Source organism: Panthera leo, chromosome B2 (assembly GCF_018350215.1).
Source record: "Panthera leo isolate Ple1 chromosome B2, P.leo_Ple1_pat1.1, whole genome shotgun sequence".
In the NCBI taxonomy this organism is placed as follows: Eukaryota; Metazoa; Chordata; class Mammalia; order Carnivora; family Felidae; genus Panthera; species Panthera leo.
In genome coordinates, this window is record NC_056683.1 from 30,376,982 (window position 1) to 30,393,982 (window position 17,001).

The window sequence follows — 17,001 nt, forward strand, 5'->3', positions numbered from 1 at the left end:
TGGGGTCTGCATCTCGGCTGTTCTTCTCCTGGGACTGTTGGAACCCTGCTATATAGGGTGAGGAGTGGACAGGGAGCTGGTCCAACCGGGGGCAGGGGGTGGTGTGTGGTGGTGGTTCTAAAAACAAAGCTGATGTGAGCTTTATCAGGTGGGGAGTAATCTAAGGAAGTAGACTGAGGCCCCTGGGGTTCAGTGGTCCAGAATTCAAATGTTAAGCCTCCCCTCTCCCCACCCACTTCAGTTATCTGAGGGCTCTTCATGGCATCCACTGTTCTTTATGCAGGAAGAAGGGGAAGGGGGAAGTGGTGGTAGAGGCCAGTCAACAGAGTCCCTAGTGGCCTTGGCCAGGAAGGGGGAGTCCTTTGTCTCCAGGGTGTGGGAGGTGGGGCTAAGTGCCCCCTATTTGCATTCAAGGAGGTTGTTACCTTAACTGAACAGACTTGTTTTCCAGGAGACTAACTGTCCTAGTGGATCCTGGAAGGTGAGGTTCAGAACCATCCAGCTGGAGCATGCTCCACACTCCCCACCCTGTTTGCCCCCTGGGATGGGACAGAGGAACAGAGTGCCAGTATCAACTCTCCAGTGTTTGCTAAAGGTGGAGCATTCTGGAGCTGTGGCCACCTCTTCTCTTTTGACCCCAATTATCAGGTATATCACCTGACAAGTCTCAGATCACCTTTCCAGTGGAGACTCAGTGTGCCCCCACTGAAGGAGCTGGTGAGCTGGTGAGGGCAGACAGCCCCTGCCCAGAGACTGAGGAGGAGCTTCATGCCCTGGGGTTCCAGGAGACACTGATATTAGCCAGAAGCTATCTAGGATATCAGAACATTGTTGCTTGCCCACGTTGAGCTTGTTCAAAACAGAGGACCAAGGAGGGTAACCCTGGGAGCGTTTCAGCTAAAAGAGGTTTCCCAAGAAGAAGGTGGCCAGGCAACAAACTGACAGGTGGGAGGAAAACTCATTCTGTTCCATGAAGTCTGAGGATTGGAAATAGGACAGAAGTTACAGGAAGCCAATTTCCTCGGGTTCAACTTAGGGATTTTCTTCTAATAGCGTCCAGAAAGGTGAAGTGTGGCTCTGGGAAGCCTCAGTCCCTGGCAGGCCCTGTCACTGAACTGCAACAGATGCGTGAGAGTGACAAAGGCACGGTGAAGAGGTGTGCAGGGTTTGCCGCAGAAGACATGGGGAGTGGGCTGTTCCTCACTCCCCCTTGGAACAGCAAGAGCTGAGTAAGGAAAACTGGTGATACTTAAGGTGAAGCCATGCAGGTTGGAGCTGGAAATCTGTAGAAGAGCCAAGTAGGGGAAATCAGGTACTAGAAAACACTTTGTAAGTGAAAGCTCTGGAGCTCTTAGCAAAGAGGGGGCAACCGTGAGCTCCTACAGTGGCTGCAGGGTTATGCAGGAAGGACTGGGGCGCGGGCTGGGGAGGCTGCACATGTGATACTACTAGACACACTAGCCAATGGGGAGGCTTGGGGACCCACGGCATGAGGACAGCTCAGGTTGGGGGCTGGAGGCCTGGGAGAACAGCAGGGATGGGGAGGGTTAAGTTGGCCGGCTGGAGTCGGGTTCCCCAAAGCCCAGCTCTTTGCAGCTTCAGCTGTCCCCACTACCGGCCCCAGGCTCCTGGACACTTGGAAAGTCACACAATTAGCCAGCCTGTAGAAAAAATACCTTTTTATTAATTATTAGGAATAATCCATTCACTGAATGCGGGGTATATGTTGGGGAAGGTTAGGTACTGCCAGATGGATGAGGGGAAACGTGCAATAGGGCAGTGAGAAGGGGGACAGCCCCCCACTTTCCACAAACTATAAATAGCAACGTGAACACAGAGAATCACAAATAAGAAGAGCCTTCCTCATGTCTCCTCCTATCCCACTCTTTCAGAACGAGTCCCACTGTGGTCCCTAGAGGTGCCAGGGCATCTGGAAGTTCGGGGCCGGGAGCGGGGTGCAGTGCGTGGCCTCGAAGTTGTGCAGATACTTCTGAGCCTGAAGGAAGAGGGCAGGACAGGTGGGGTGCAGAGCACCGCAGTATACAGCACCCCCAAACACCTCCACAGCCTCTGAAACCACCTCCCATACCCTACAAGCTGCCACTTCCAATGCTTACATGGTATCCCCTGTCTCCAAGCCCCCTGGCCATCCCGGCACCCCCTTCCTGTCCGCCACCCCTCAGCTCACCAGAAACAAGGCCAGCTGCCGCCTTCCGTCTGCACTCATGTCCTCCCCTGTGGAGAAGAGCCGTTCACACATGAGCCATACATCTGGGTATTCATCCTCCTTCCTGGCTTCTTCCCAACACCCCCTCCTGCCACAGGATGTCCTTACCCACACTCCAGGGGAAGTCAGGCCCGTGCTCTGCCTGGTAGGAGCGGAGGACGGACAGGCACCAGTCCTCCTCTACCTCCCAACGGCTATAAATCGAGGCTGCTCAGGGAGAGAAAGGAGGGCTTGTCAGTGACCTGGCCCGGCCAGGCCCCCACCCAAAGGCCTCACCGCGTCCCCCTGCACCTTCCTCCAGCTGTGAGGAGGCTTCCAGCCACTGCCTCACCACTCGAAGACCCTCCTCTGCCATTACACGGGGATACCTACAGAGGGAGCACCAGGACCAGAGGTCAGGACCCAATTCTCTTCACTCCTCATCCCTAAACCCTCTTCCCTCCCTCCCTTGCCACGCCAGTGTCAGTAAACACATGCACACACACACACGCACGCACATACACTCCCGCTTACCGATACTGTAGGAGCTTCAGCAGGAGGTCATTGCCTCGGTTGGACATGATGTCCTCAGGAACCCTGGGGGTGAGAACAGTGTACACTGGAGGGGCTGGAGGTTGGGGAGGAAGGGTCTGGATACCTAGGTTTCTGGTGGGCAGAGGTGGGAAGGGCAACTTCCTAGCTACATCTGGGATCTAGGAGGGCAGAGGCTCCCAGGCACTCACGTGGTGGTGATGATCTCATCCTTGGTTCTGCGGATCAGCAACACAGGGCCCTGGTACCTTCAGAGGACAGTGTGGTGCTCAGAGGGAGAGGGGACAAGTGGCCACCCCACCCTTGCACTGGCTGCAGCCTAACCCCCTACTATAGCAGGGCCCCACAGGCTAGCCCTTCACTCAGGGGTGAGAAAATATTTAAGAACAGGCATGGCCCACATTCTGGCCTTACTGGGAGATCTGCTTGAATACCCAGCAAAGCCTGTACAGTGGGGAAGTGGGGAAGGGAGTTACACGCCGGTTACTGGCCTGCCCTCACCTGCACAGCTGTTCTGCGTTGTTCAGATTGAGATGCTGCCTCACGGTCCTGGTCACAAGGCCCCCTAGAGTGGGATCAGAGTGACGGGATGGCAGAGACAAAGCCCTTGCACAACATATAGTTCCCCACTGTTCACAAAGAAAACTAAGGCCCCAGACAGGGGAGCCCTCCTGCTTTTCATCCCGTTGGGTGACCCACTCCCCACCTACATAAAAAGGAACCATCTCCAGTTACAATAGTTCCCAGTTCCAGCCCACCCCTTCCCTGGAAAGGCAGGCCTGGGAGCTGCACTCACTCCAGCTATCTGGCATAACCTTCAAGGCCAAGGGCACCAAGTCATCAAAGGAGGCATCCAGGATCACGGCACTAATGTCTGGGTAGGACATGGCTGCCCATGTGGCTGGTACCAGAACAAGGAAGAAAGGTGAGGACCGAGGGGCTCCTGCCCACCACCCCATCTTTGTCCCATTGACCCTACAGGCTGACACAATCATCTCTACTAGGTTAGCCCCAGGTCCCCCTTAACCCCTCACTTCACTTGGCCAGGGCACTGTATGGAGAAGACGGAGAGAGAATATCAAAGTGCATCGAAGACCACGTGCAGAGGAAAACTTCACTTCCCTGATCTCCCCCCTCCAGGACCCTGGTCTGCTTCTTTTCATAATGGGCATAAGGTAGAAGGAAATGTGAACGTATACAAATAGGATACCATCTTCCAGACACACGCAGATATCCCTCCTCCGTCCTCTCCTCCCTTAAGCCTCTACCCCACTGCTGGGCCCTCAGGGCATTTCCCTACTGCTCTTTGAGGGGCTGGGGGTGGCATAATTTGCCCAGGGTCGGGGTAGGCTGGTACCAGTGAAGCCACCGATGGACCAGGCATAGATGATGATGTCCTGGGGCTGGAAGCCCAGGCGGTGGATGGCAAACTGGACCACCACATCCATGGCATTGGCCTCATTCTGAGGAAATGGCACCCCCTGCAGGAAGAAGGGCAAACGCAGGAATGGATTAGCACCAGAGGCTGGTTCATGGGCCACTTGCACGCTTCCAGCACAGAGCTACCCTACAAGAGACAGAGGGTGCAGAAGAGAAGGGTGGCGAGAGGGCCCGCACTCTCCAGAAATGCCACTTCTCACTGTGGGGTGGCGTCATGGTTCCCTGCCCTTGGCACCCAGGTGACAGATGAGTGAGAGCCACCAGAGAAATATACGCCCCTTTTCCTAATTCCAGTGGCTGACCAGAGGGAGACAGACCATAACCATAAATTCAGGAAAAGAAAGGGATTTCAGAGTGTCTCACCGTGCTTCCAGCAAAGCCTGGATGATTCCAGCCCAGGACAGAATATCCAGCTGCAACACAGGAGGAGGAGGAGGGGCTATGACCTTGTGGCCCACACCTCCCCCACCTCCAGCCCCGGGGGGAAAGACCAACACAACATGGAAGCTCTAAACAACCCCAAATTTAGAGGTGAGTAACTCCAAGCTTTCTCAGAATGGGGAGATGACACCAGAGGTTCTGAGGCAGCAGAAGGGAGAGATGTGATTATGTCATGGGGACAGAATGAAGGCCATAATGTTAGGGACACAGCCCAAAGGGAGGGAATGTAAGGTTGGCAAAGCGAATGGGGAGTAAACTCCCCCCCAAATGTGAGAATTTCAAACCTCACTCAGATAAGGTGATCTGGCCCAGGGAAGTTATACTGGTGTGGGAAGGTGGGGACATTCCATTCCGAAGGGCAGAGACGACTATTGTGCCCTGGGCCTACCTTCCAGAGGTGTAGAAATGCAGCCCACCTCATAGAAGCCTGCGTTCCCCTCACAGCAGATCACCTACGGAAGGAAGCAGGAAGGAGGGCTGTGAAGGAGCCAAGCTGGGACTGAAAATCCCCCGTGTGGCAGGACGTGGGAGCTTTACAGGGAAGAGGAAAGGGTCTGTTGTCTTCAACGGGAAAAGAAACTTCTAATTTTACAAGGTGCATGAGAGGCAGAGTGGATGCAAAAGCTTAGCAAACTGAGGAAGACGAACTGTTCGACCACTCAGCAGTGTCGTTTTCCTTGGAAGACCACCGGGGGACAGCTCTCAGAAATGGGGCTATGGATATTTTTTTCCTTTCTAGTTTTTGGGTCTATTTTTTTCATGACTGTTTCTTTTGTGTGGCATGCCAATCACTTTCCATCTCTGGGCCCCAGACTTAGAGTCAGATAAACTTTAATTTCATGGGGCCCCGAGCCCAAACTCAGAGATGGTGGAGCTTGCATGGATTCTCATAGCAGCTGGGCAGTGCCGGAACCAGGAGTCAGCTCCCTGGACTGCTGACTCAGTGCTCTTTCCATGGCTCCCTCATGGAGGCAGGATATACTGGAGGCCAGGCTACCTGGGTTCAAATCCCAGCTCTCTCACTTACTGTGTGGTCTGGGAAAATTATCCCAGGCTCAGTTTCATCATCTGTAAAATGGGCTCTCCTAAAAATAGTACCTCTTCTACAGGGTTGTTTTGAGGATTAAATATATGCCTTCTATGTGATAAATGCTAAGTGGTGACTATTACAAGATTACTTTTTGGTCCTTGAATGTCAACTCCTACTTCATCTATTTCCCTGTGGTAGGGTTTTCCTATGGCAACATGTCTTGAGGGTGGGGTGGGAGATGGGATTATCCCCAGATGTACTTCTTAGGGCTGCTGTAGAACTGAGGTCCCCAGAACCTCCACTGCTCTCCCCACACCACTTTTGGGCTGGGCTCCCTGCTCCCTCTCACCAGCTTCTGTCCCTGAGGCTCAGCCGTCCCCCGCCGGTCCACAAACATGGTGTCAATCTCGTTGCCATCGCAGGCCAGCAGCTTTGCCCGGCGCCCGTTGCACTGAGTGGGGGAGATGTTGTGAGGGGCAGGAGGTCACATCCCTGGTAGGGGGAGAAGGACCATCGGGGGTGGGGTGGGGGCAGGGGCCTCACCTCTTCCACCAGCCGGGCCTGGCCCTGCAGCAGCATGGGCATGAGGGCCTTCTGGAGCAGGTACACTGAGCCTGGATATAGCATCCGGCGCCCCAGAGTGTGCGCCACCAAGTAGCTGTGGGGAACATGGGGTTAACGAACCCTTGACCTCAGTAGGACCCAGGGATTATCCTAGCCCTAGCACTCAGAGACTCTGGGGCCTGCTTCACCCCTGACCTTTACAGTTTTGTTTCTTGACTTTTACAGCTTTGTTCTCCTCTTTCAGGACATAATGAAGTAATATATGTACCAGGCTGGTGTTCTTCAAAAATTTTTTTACTACAACCTTTATAATATGCACATTTTATATTGTGGCCCAGTACACACATCTATATTTATAATATTGAAAATTTTAGGAGATAATATTTTCTATATGCGATAAGTAATTCTTATTAATTAAAAGAGAGGGAGATACAGAATCGGAAGCAGGCTCCAGGCCGGGAGCTGTCAGGACAGAGCCTAACGTGGGGCTGGAACTCACAGACCGCGAGATCATGACCTGAGCCAAAGTCAGCCGCTTAACCGACTGAGCCACCCAGGCGCCCCTATTCTTTTTAATTTTTAAATGTTTATTTATTTATTTAGAGAGAGTGCGTACACAGGTGGGGGAGAGAGAGAGAGAGAGAAGCAGAGAGAGAGAGAGAGAGAGAGAGAGAGAGAGAGAGGGAGACAGGGAGAGAGAGAATCGCAAGCAGGCTCCACACTCAGCGTGGAGCCTGACACGGGGCTTGATCTCACGACTGTGAGATCATGACCTGAGCCGAAATCAAGAGTCAGATACTCAGCCAACTGAGCCACACACGGACCCCAAAGCAAAGTTATTATTAACTATGATTCTGTTAATGTATAAATGCAACTTATTTAAAGGCCCCCTGTAATACTTTAAAAAATGACAGCTGTAATTCACTCGATTTCAAGATTCATGAATGGACGGTAGTTTGAAATACACCACACTAGACTGCAGACTCCACCAGGGCAGAGACCTGACTGTTCTGTTCTGCAATATGCCCTATTCTGCCACGTAGCAGGTGGCTAGAGCCTGACAAAGAGGGGCTTAATAAATATTTACTGAACAAATGCACTAATCTAGACAGATAAGCTGTGGTAGGTATCTGAAAAAGACAATTAACCATTTCCAGTTAATCCTGAAATAGGATTTGTCCCCAGAAAAAAACAGGTATGTACCACCCTGTCCAGCATCCCCTCAAAACCGCAAATTTGGTTTGTCCCTCTGACCAATCGTCACCCAGGCAACACTGATCACTAAATCCATCCCTTTCCTTGGTATCTTGGAACTGCCTCCCAGCCCCCAACAATAGAAAATTGCCACAGCATCTGCTCTACTGTAAGGGAGGAAGGCTTACTGTTGTCACTTCTGACATCATCAGTAGCCACAACTTGGGCTTTGCTGTCAAGTACCCAGGCAAAGTAGTAACCCTTCTGAATATGTTACTCTACTTAATATACCAATCCTATAAAGTGCGTTATTCATGGATGCAGAAATTGTAGCTTGCTTAAGGCAGAAGAATCTAGGAGTAGAGAGGCCAGGTCAGGGGCACAGCTGTCACCAGATGCCACTCCAGCTAAGGCTATGTGTCTCCACCACACTCTCAACCTCATTGTTCTCTCTCAGCCTCGTTAGAAGGGCTTTTGTGGGGTGTCTGGCTGGCTTAGTCGGTAAAGCATGTGGCTCTTGCTCTTGGGGTTGTGAGTTCAAGGCCCATGTTGGGTGTAGAGCTTACTTAAATAAATTTTAGCAGCACCTGGATGTCTCAGTCAGTTAAGCGTCTGTCTTTGGCTCAGGCCATTCGCGGGTTCGAGCCCCACACTGGGCTCTCTGCTGTAAGCGCTGAGCCCACTTTGGGACCTCTGTCTTTTCCTCTCTCTGCCCCTCCCCAGCTCTCTCTCTCAAAAATAAATAAACATTTATAAACAAGTAAATTAATTAAAAATAATAATAATAAAATAAAAGAGCTTTTGTGTCAGACAGAATTATTAATATCCCAACCCTTCATTCACCATCTGTGAGACTACACCTCCCTGAGCCTCTTTTCTTCACATATAAATGTAGATTAAAAACCATCACAAATAATACAAAATACATAGCACTAGGCCCAATAAATGGCAGCTATTTTATCCATAGCACCCAGTCCTGGAGTCCTCACCCGATGTCCCCTCCACCCCAGATGGCCTCTCTTCCCTGCTGCTTCTCACCTGGTGATCTGACAAGGCAGCTTCTTGACCCGGTTGAGGAGAGTGTCTGCTGTCCCCCGATGCAGGGGCTCTGGGCGAAGCAGGGCCACGCCCTGGCGGGAAGGGCCCCCTCGAGACTCCTTCCTGAGGATGGAAAGATGTAGGGGAGGTTGGAGTCAGAAGCAGCAAGCTGAGGTCCAGGAATGAGGAGATGGCACTGGAAAGGAGGCCCTGGGGCCCAAGATGGGGACGGAGGTGTGGGACAGGACAGAGCAGGATGGAGTGAAAGAACTGGGGCCTCACCGGCTGCTGGGCTCTTCCCAGTGGAAGTCCACTGGCCAGCTCTTGAAGTCAAAGTTGTAGTTGGCGAGCTGCCTCTGTGGTGGGCAGGGAGAGAAAGAGGAGGGGAGGAAAAGGGAAACTAAGAAATTGGGGCAGGCCCACCTACCCACCCTTGGCACCCTCATCCACAGGACTGGCCCCCACACATCATAGGGAGACAAGTCGAGGTCAACACACTCCTAGTTCATAGAGGGTAAGCTCTGTCACAGCCAGAAAAATCAGGCAAGAGAGGATACCCTATCAGGTATCAAAACTGGCCTGTCTGCTTCCAGAAGAACTACTCAACACTCTTTGCTTTTCCAAAATATAAAACTGACCCACCCCAAGAAGGGGTGGCTGGAGGTGCTGGTGCTTTTGAGGGAGGAAGTGGGGGCGGGGTCTGTTGGCTGGTCATACCCCTTTCCCCCACCGGGTCCTTTACATGATGTTGCCCTAGAGGATCAAAATGACTGTCCTAAGGTTGGGTGAGAGGGAACAAGGAAAGTAATGTCTACAGTGAGTGGTTCCTTTGCATTGGAATCACCTCCTGAACGAAGCCCTCTCTGCTCCATCCTCACAGCCACCTGCCTTCTCTCACCTTCGGCAGCCATGGGCTGGTGATGCCAGCCAGGCTATCGATGCCTCCAGTCACCCCACGAAGTCTGTCCACGCGCTCTCTGAGGGTGGCGGGAGCTGTGTCTGACTCTCTGCTGTACCCCCTCCCTCACCCTAAGAGCTCCCCAGTGCTCTATTTTGAGAGCTCTTTTTATTTTCTGTCACAGGAAATTTTTTTGACATTTTCAAAAATAACTTGACTAAGGAAGAACAACAGAAACACTGTAAAAAAATGTAAATGGCAAAACAAAACAAAATGGAAGAAAAGCAAATTTCAAGCAGGCTTTGCTCAGACCAGGCCTCAAATCCAGACCCAGCCCCTTCCTTTGCTCTGTGACTCTGCTTGTCACTTAACCTCTTTTTTCCTGTTTCCTCAGAGGTATAATAATGCCACCTCGTGTGGCTATTGTGAGGATTGGGAAGGGCGTACGCAAAATGCCTCAGACAGCGGCGTGGTAGAGCATCATTACATAGCTCTGTAAACGGCGGCGTGGAACAACCAGTAACACAGTGATGGTAGGGTCACAGCTCTTTGATCCCAGGAATCCCTAACAGGGAAGAGCTTTATAGGGCCCCAAAGCCCCTTCTCAAAGATAATCACACTCCAGCACCAGCTGGGCTGGCACAACTCCAAGGACACTATGCCCTGGCTTTTCTCCCTCCTGGCGCCACGCTGTGCTTCTGGGCACAACAGTGGACACACCTGTCCATCTTGACCCATCCCTGAACAAAACTAGCATGGTGTTCAATGCACACAGCCAAAATAAACAACACTTACAGAACCGAGCTGCTGTGACAGAGAGAAGACCCCCTTCTAAGATGTGGAATATTTCCACATCTAGACAATTCTTACAGATGGAGGGGAGAAGGGTAGAGGATTGTTCTAGTGGAACATCCCGTTAGAAGTGGTAGGGAGGAAAATTCTCTGGGTGGACAGTTCACTTGCACAGGGGAGAAGGGCTATAGCAATGTGCAAGCAAAAACCTACTGCCATAGATGGCAACACAACTCGCCCTGACAGAAGCTGGTACCCAGTGCTCTGGAGAGGCAGCTGAGAAAGCTGCTGCCAGGGCACCTGTCTGGCACCTTTCCTGGGACCCCTTACCTTGTTTTCTGCAGAGTGGTTCCTATGTGTTGCCTCCAAGATGGTGATGAACTGCCGGTACTGGGGGTTGGTCCAGCGGCCGATGCCTGGTAGAGAGAGGATAGGAGACAGTGTTAGGAAAACTGGGAAGAGCAAGCTGAGTAAGTTTCAGGAAGAGGATTGGAGATGGGCACGGAGAAGGCCCTGGAAAGGGAAGTGGGAGGGAAAGGAACAGGTGGCCCAGGGTCTGGGGAAATAGGAGAGTTGAGCTGACCCCCTTCCTCCATATCTAGCAACTGGCTTCAGTGTTCTGCTACCCAGCTTCTTCAGTTTGTTTCTTTATAGGTTGGCAACCCTCAACATTCCAGAATGTTCACTTTGCTAGTCATGCAACCTTACTGTTGCATGCAACACACCATCATGCAACCTTACTGTTCACCCTTGTGAACACTGGTCTCTTTTTTCCCTGCCACCCTTCTTCACTGCTTGCTTTCCATCTCTCTTCTGTATAGTCTAACTCCCTGTCATCTGGCCTCATGGCTCCTGCTCTTGCCCCGTAATCACTTCCTCACCGAATCCGAAGTCTCCTTCCTCCATCCCCACTCTCTTGCAACTATGCCTCTCTGCACTATTCCTGTCCCCTGAGACTCCTTCTCCTCTGCTTCCTGGGCCCATCTTTGCCACCTTCTGAATCCTGGACCACTCCTCCCCTGCCTCCATTCTACTTCCCTCTCTGAAATAAGAGCCATCCTCAACACTGCACTCATTCCTCTCTTCACCTGGCCCTTTGGCGATCACATCTGCTCTCCCTTCACTGCCAAGGAGTCTCAAACCCTGACTTCTCTGCTTCCGTTGACCCGACAGGTGTCATATGCCAGGCCCTGTCCTGACATGGGAGATAGCAGGAAACAAGACACACAGGTCCCAGCCCGGAGAGCTAGTACTTTGGCTGGGGGTGGGGTGGGGCTGGAGAAAGACAATAAGCAAGCAAACAAGAACATTTCAGAGAGGATTAAGTGATATAAAGAAGAAAACCAGAATCAACTAGAATGCTATTATTATCAAGGGTAGAGACCCCAGACAATACTAAGAATGAAGGAAGGTGCAGAATGATTTGTATAATGTGATGCCATTTGTGTCAAAAAGGCAAAATGCACAAATGAATGGCTATATATGGTTTATGCTTACCATATTTCATAGATTCTAAAATGCATTGTTTTTCACATTTGAAAACTGAAATTGGAATGTATTTTACAATTCCTAACAGCTTAGATTTGATCAAATGAGGTATATCTTTCATAAAAGGATAAAAATGTGGACCAGGAAAGAAACCACACCAAGTGACAATGGTTACCTCTGGGGAAAGAGGAACACAGAAGTGGGGAAGATTCCAACAGAAATGCCAACTCTGAATGCAATGCTTCAGAACTTTATTGACAAGGGGCGCCTGGGTGGCTCAGGCGGTTAAGTGTCTGACTTCAGCTCAGGTCATGATCTTGCGGTCCGTGAGTTCGAGCCCCGCGTCGGGCTCTGTGCTGACCGCTCAGAGCCTGGAGCCTGTTTCAGATTCTGTGTCTCCCTCTCTCTCTGACCCTCCCCTATTCATGCTCTCTCTCTGTCTCAAAAATAAATAAACGTTAAAAAATTAAAAAAAAAAAAAAAAAAAAAAGAACTTTATTGACAAAAAGTATGTGAAGCTACATGACAGAATATAAGCATTTTAGTTCATGACACTTTGTTCTCTGGACTTCTCTATATTTAATTTATGTACCCAAATTAAGAATAAATAAAATTTGGGCTGCCTGGGTGGCTCAGTTGGTTAGGCATCCAACTCATGATCTCATAGTTCTTGAGTTCAAGCCCCACATCAGGCTCTCTGCTGTCAGCACAGAGCCCACTTCGAGATCCTTGGTCTCCCTCTCTCTGCCCCTCTCCCACTCATTCTCTCTCTCTCCCTCTCAAAAAAAAAAAAACAAAAAACAGAAAAACCCAAAACTTAAATAAATATGTAAAATTTAAAAATAAGACAAAACCCAGGACTGGAAGCTACTTTTAGGAGAGGTGGTCAGGGAACGCCTCTCTGATGAGGGAGCCCACCCCAATGGAGATCAGGAGGCAGGACATCGAAGGCAGAAGGTCCCCGCCCCAGGCTGGATATGACTGCAGCCATGCAGCTCCTAGCCTACCACCTCTCTCCAAGCATCCCCTCACCCAGTTTTCTTCACATGCATCTGCCGAGGGGCAATGATTTGGACTGTATTTTTAAGTTGTGAGATATAACATACGTGTGTCCAATATATATCCAGTTTAAAAAATACGAAGCAAACATTCCTGTGACCATCACCCTAGTCAAGGAAGAGAACAAAGTCACGTCCCTCCAGGAGCCCTCCCTATCCTGTTCCCTCCCTCTCCCAGGTAATCACTCTCCTGACTTTCAAGATAAGCATGCCTGTGTTTTGCCACTTCTATATGCGTCCCTCTTGAACTTTACATAAGTAGAAACACACTGCATGCATCATTTGTTAGTCTTCTTCTTTTAAAAAAAAATTTTTTTAATGCTTATTTATTTTTGACAGAGAGAGAGAGACAGAGCATGAATGGGCTAGGGTCAGAGAGAGAGGGAGATACAGAATCTGAAACAGGCTCCAGGCTCTAAGCTGTCAGCATAGAGCCGACGCAGGGTTCGAACTCATGGACCGCGAGATCATGACCTGAGCCAAAGTTGGACGTTTAACCGAGTCAGCCACCCAGGCGCCCCTTGGTAGTCTTCTTCTTGCATTCAACATTACAATTGTGAGACTCATCTGTGTTGCTGAATGTAGCTTCAATTTGTTCATTTGCATTGCTGTATTGTGTTCTGCCCTAGAACGAGACTCCCTGCCATCCTACTATTTGTGGCCATGGACTTGTTTCCAGTTTTGGATTATTACAAACATATATACGGACATATGTGGAATTATTGTAGGGTATATGCATCTCTTCTAGATAATAGCAAAGTGTTCTGCCAATTAGCTTTTCCTACTTACAACCACGCCCTTTAAGAAAAAGATCATGCCTTCAACATTCCCAATTATTCCCCCTCAGGGCCCAACACAAAACTGTATCTGCAGAAGTGACTTCATAAATATTTACCCAGTGAGGGATAGATCCAAACCAGGCTCCCTCTCAACCTACCTCGGAGGCAGGCCACTCCTGCCAGGAGTAGCAGCAGTGTCCCCGCATAGTGAGAAAACGGCACCACTTTGGACAAGCTCAAGTAACCTGGGAGGGGAGAGGCATCACATGAGAAGCTCTCCCCACTGCCCCAACCCCCACCCCATACCCTCTCTTTGGGACAGCCATGCCCTCTGAGGAAGAAGACGCCTGATGGAAGAGGGAAGCCAAGCCATCCTCTCAGGTCCCCTCTCCTCTTTAGGGGGGGTCAGCTCAGCTGCCAACAACCTGCCCACCACCTTTGAAACCACACTGACCTTTCCTGTATAAGTAGAAGAAGGCGAAGGGAGAGGAGTAATAAGAGATGGACCAGAAGACTGAAGCCTGCAGCAGAGAGATGGGGACAAGCAATCAATACACACACACACACAGGTCTGCCATTTCCAGGCCTAACCTCTGAGCAAAGTGGATAACCTGAGGGAGATCATATCAAGTACCTATTCTGTGCATGACACAGTAGGTGCTTAATATTTGTTGAAAGGCAATGTATCAGAGCATAACAGAGGCTGGTAAAATTAGGTACGGGTTCTGTTTTCTTCCTCATCTCCAGACATAATTTCATCACATTGAAAGGCCAGTTTCTCTTTCTACTCAAGTTAATCAAGCCTTTTCACTCAGCCCACTCAGGACAGCGCTTGGCCTGGTCCCTAAGAGATGCACAAACGTCACCATAGGAACCCTGCCAGAGAAAACAGCTGTCTTTGCAGCCAAAGGGGTTAGTTGCCAGGGAGGACAGGTCACTGGGGACCACAGGACTCAGCACCTGCAGATGGTCCCGAAAGTAAGCACAGTTTCCTCAGGGCTCAGGCTGCCCCAGAGAAAAAAAATGCACACACCAAAGGGGACTGCCAAGTGTGTGCACTTGACAGCACGTCCGCCCGTGTGTGTGTTGAAGTCTCTTGCAGAGCCCAGAACATCCCCCACCCCCAGGGGCACTGCCTTCTCCCAAGCTGCGGGGGAGAAAATTCGGGAGGGCAAGTGGGTCGGAAAAGATGCAGTAGTCCCAGATGGCAGGGCAGACGTACCAGTGCCAGGATGCTGTCCGCATGCTTCTCCAGGGCACGGGGTTGATAGTATGTATCCTGCCAAAGCAGATGGCTGTGTCAAGGGCCGTGTCCATTGACAAGTCCTTCCCCTTCTCTTTTGAAAGCCCTGATTCGTGTCCTCTGGTTCTAGCCTTCAAAGCTATCCCTCCTGGTACATCCCTGTCTCCCACAGAAGCCCCTCTTCCCACCCCCACCCCCACTCCAAACCTCATTTCCTACCCCAGACGGTGAGAACATACGGGGCTGGACTTGGGAGCAAAAGTGAAAACATCACTGGATGATTTCTGCTCCCAGTTTCAGATGGGTTGTGGGCATGTGCATATGGGGAGAGGGGTTAGAGCAGCAGAAAGGAAAGGCACCATAACAACTTTAAGAGGGAAAGAACAAAAATAACAGTGGGGTGATTAAAGAAGAGAATGTGGCTGAGGGTGGACGGTTTGTAGAGGACAGTAAACATAATCTGAGACTACCAATAAAAAGGTGGAGACCGTGTAGGGGCACAACCTACCACCACCCTCAGCTTTCACGAATGCAAGGACCCTGGGGTCTCCAAAGTAGGTTGGGCGGTTGGGTGGGGGGCAGCGGGTCCGTGACATATTCAAGTCATGTTGAAATTCAAGGCCAGGGTAAAGGGAAGATAAAACAGAACCAGGGAAGGCACCTAGCAGGAAGAAATCGAGAGTTTGACGGCAAAATCATCCAGCTCTCGAATCCGCGCAGGGTCTCTTCCAGGACATAGAGTCAAATGGGACCAGCACGAACCACGACAGACAGGGTGGGGGGCCGCGAGAGGAAAAAGCAAGGAGTGGTAGTCGGAATGAGAAAGCGGTGGCAAACCGCGATAAAGGAGGCAGCCAGTCCGCAGGCGTGACTTTAACCCAGGAAGCACAAAGAGCACTTCGCAGACAACTGGCTTGACAACCAGGCTCCCCCGATTTCCAATAATGGGCGCTTCTGGGGAGCAAAGGCCGCAAAGGGGTTTGGGCCGTACCATGTTTTTGACCAGGGGAGAACTCGACTCACCCAGGAGCTGGAAGGGGGGGTAGTGACTGAAGTTGGAGTCTCGGGGACGCCGGACGGGGCCCTTTCCGAGTCTCTTTCCCGGTAGATTTTGTAGAGCCGGGGGCCTAGGACGCAGCTCAGCAGCTTCGCCATGGCCCCCGCTCGGGCCGCTGCTCTCCCAGCAGCAGGTCCCCCTGCTGGCCCCGCCCTTCCCCGGCCTCTAAGGTATTGCGTGCCCTTGACGTCAGCACGTACCGGCTCCGCCTCGTGCGGAGCGGAGACATTTTCCGCGCTGCCTGAGACGGGCTTCGGGCAATTGGACCTACGGGTAGAGCGATGGTCAGAAATTAGTTGGAGGCGTTTGGAACGCGGAGAGTTACAACTTTATCAGGTGTAGTCCAGTCACTTATTTCTGTCCCTTAATATTGGCAGACTCTCGAGCGAAGTGGGAACGAGAGGCAGGATTAGGAGCACTTGACCAGAGCAACGGAAAAGAAAAGGTGTCTAGGAATACATCAAATCAAAGAAATGCAAGATTTTATGAAAAGAATTACAGAAGTTTTTGAAAGAGGTAAACTGAAGGCTTGAGTAAGTGGAGAGCTACGTCGCAGTCATGGATATGGATAGGAGGACTCAGTATTGTTAACGTGTGTGAAATACTGGTTTAAAAAATAAAGGATACATTATCGTTCTTAAGCGTAGATGAACCTCAAAACCGTAGTACTGACTGGAAAAAAGAAAGCCATAGATTACATACAACCTGACACCCCGTTTCAAAAAGAAAATTTAATGGTCAAGTAAGTGCAAGATAAAGAGCAAATTTAGAATAGTGTAACACAGCATAGAGGATCTTTGAAATGGTAATACTGTTATTAAATAGACAGGTTTGCCTTTTCTTTGTACGTTACACCTACATTATATGTAAATTCTTTAGCTTTTTATTGCACTAAGCATATATACATAAAAGTGCACCATTTGAGTATATCGATGTAATCAGCATCCAGCTAATACCGGGGGCAGGGGGGACATGGATTAAATAGGTGATGGGGATTAAGGCATGCACTTGTTGGGATGAGTACCCTGTGATGCATGGAAATGTTGAATCAGTATATTGTACACCTGAAACTATTATAACACTGTATGTCAACCAACTGGAATTAAAATAAAAAAACATTAAAGTGGCTCCTGGGTGGCTCAGTCAGTTGACCGTACAACTTTGGCTCAGGTCATGACCTCACAGTTCACAAGTTCGAGCCCCACATCGGACTCGCTGCTG

General features: G+C 50.4%; 1 protein-coding gene and 1 long non-coding RNA gene across 3 annotated transcripts; one reads left to right on the top strand and one right to left on the bottom strand.

Moving 5' to 3' along the window:
- Positions 1-1,662: 1,662 nt before the first annotated feature.
- ABHD16A (abhydrolase domain containing 16A, phospholipase) lies at positions 1,663-15,938 on the bottom strand. The gene is made up of 20 exons (XM_042938263.1): positions 15,747-15,938; positions 14,703-14,759; positions 13,935-14,001; positions 13,639-13,725; positions 10,486-10,571; positions 8,748-8,821; positions 8,466-8,588; positions 6,213-6,327; positions 6,019-6,120; positions 5,028-5,091; positions 4,562-4,611; positions 4,116-4,239; positions 3,555-3,659; positions 3,260-3,323; positions 2,950-3,006; positions 2,741-2,803; positions 2,519-2,595; positions 2,336-2,434; positions 2,189-2,235; positions 1,663-1,996 (listed from the first exon to the last, which is right to left on the bottom strand). Exons 1-20 carry the CDS (start codon positions 15,876-15,878, stop codon positions 1,913-1,915), a joined length of 1,677 nt encoding a protein of 558 aa, XP_042794197.1. The 5' UTR covers positions 15,879-15,938; the 3' UTR covers positions 1,663-1,912.
- LOC122219697 lies at positions 14,014-16,416 on the top strand. Of its 2 annotated transcripts, none has more exons than XR_006202519.1 (2): positions 14,014-14,458; positions 16,158-16,416. It is a non-coding gene; the product is annotated as an uncharacterized LOC122219697 (long non-coding RNA). The 2 variants fall into 2 exon arrangements; XR_006202520.1 differs by lacking the exon at positions 14,014-14,458 and adding an exon at positions 15,990-16,064.
- Positions 16,417-17,001: the final 585 nt, after the last annotated feature.

Excerpts from the sequence above, each read along its gene's own strand:
- ABHD16A (XM_042938263.1), bottom strand. The coding sequence starts at position 15,878 with ATGGCGAAGCTGCTGAGCTGCGTCCTAGGCCCCCGGCTCTACAAAATC. Across the intron at positions 14,760-15,746 it reads CCCCCCCTTCCAGCTCCTGG|GATACATACTATCAACCCCG; the intron begins GTGAGTCGAGTT and ends CTGCTTTGGCAG. Across the intron at positions 3,007-3,259 it reads AACGCAGAACAGCTGTGCAG|GTACCAGGGCCCTGTGTTGC; the intron begins GTGAGGGCAGGC and ends TGTCCTCTGAAG.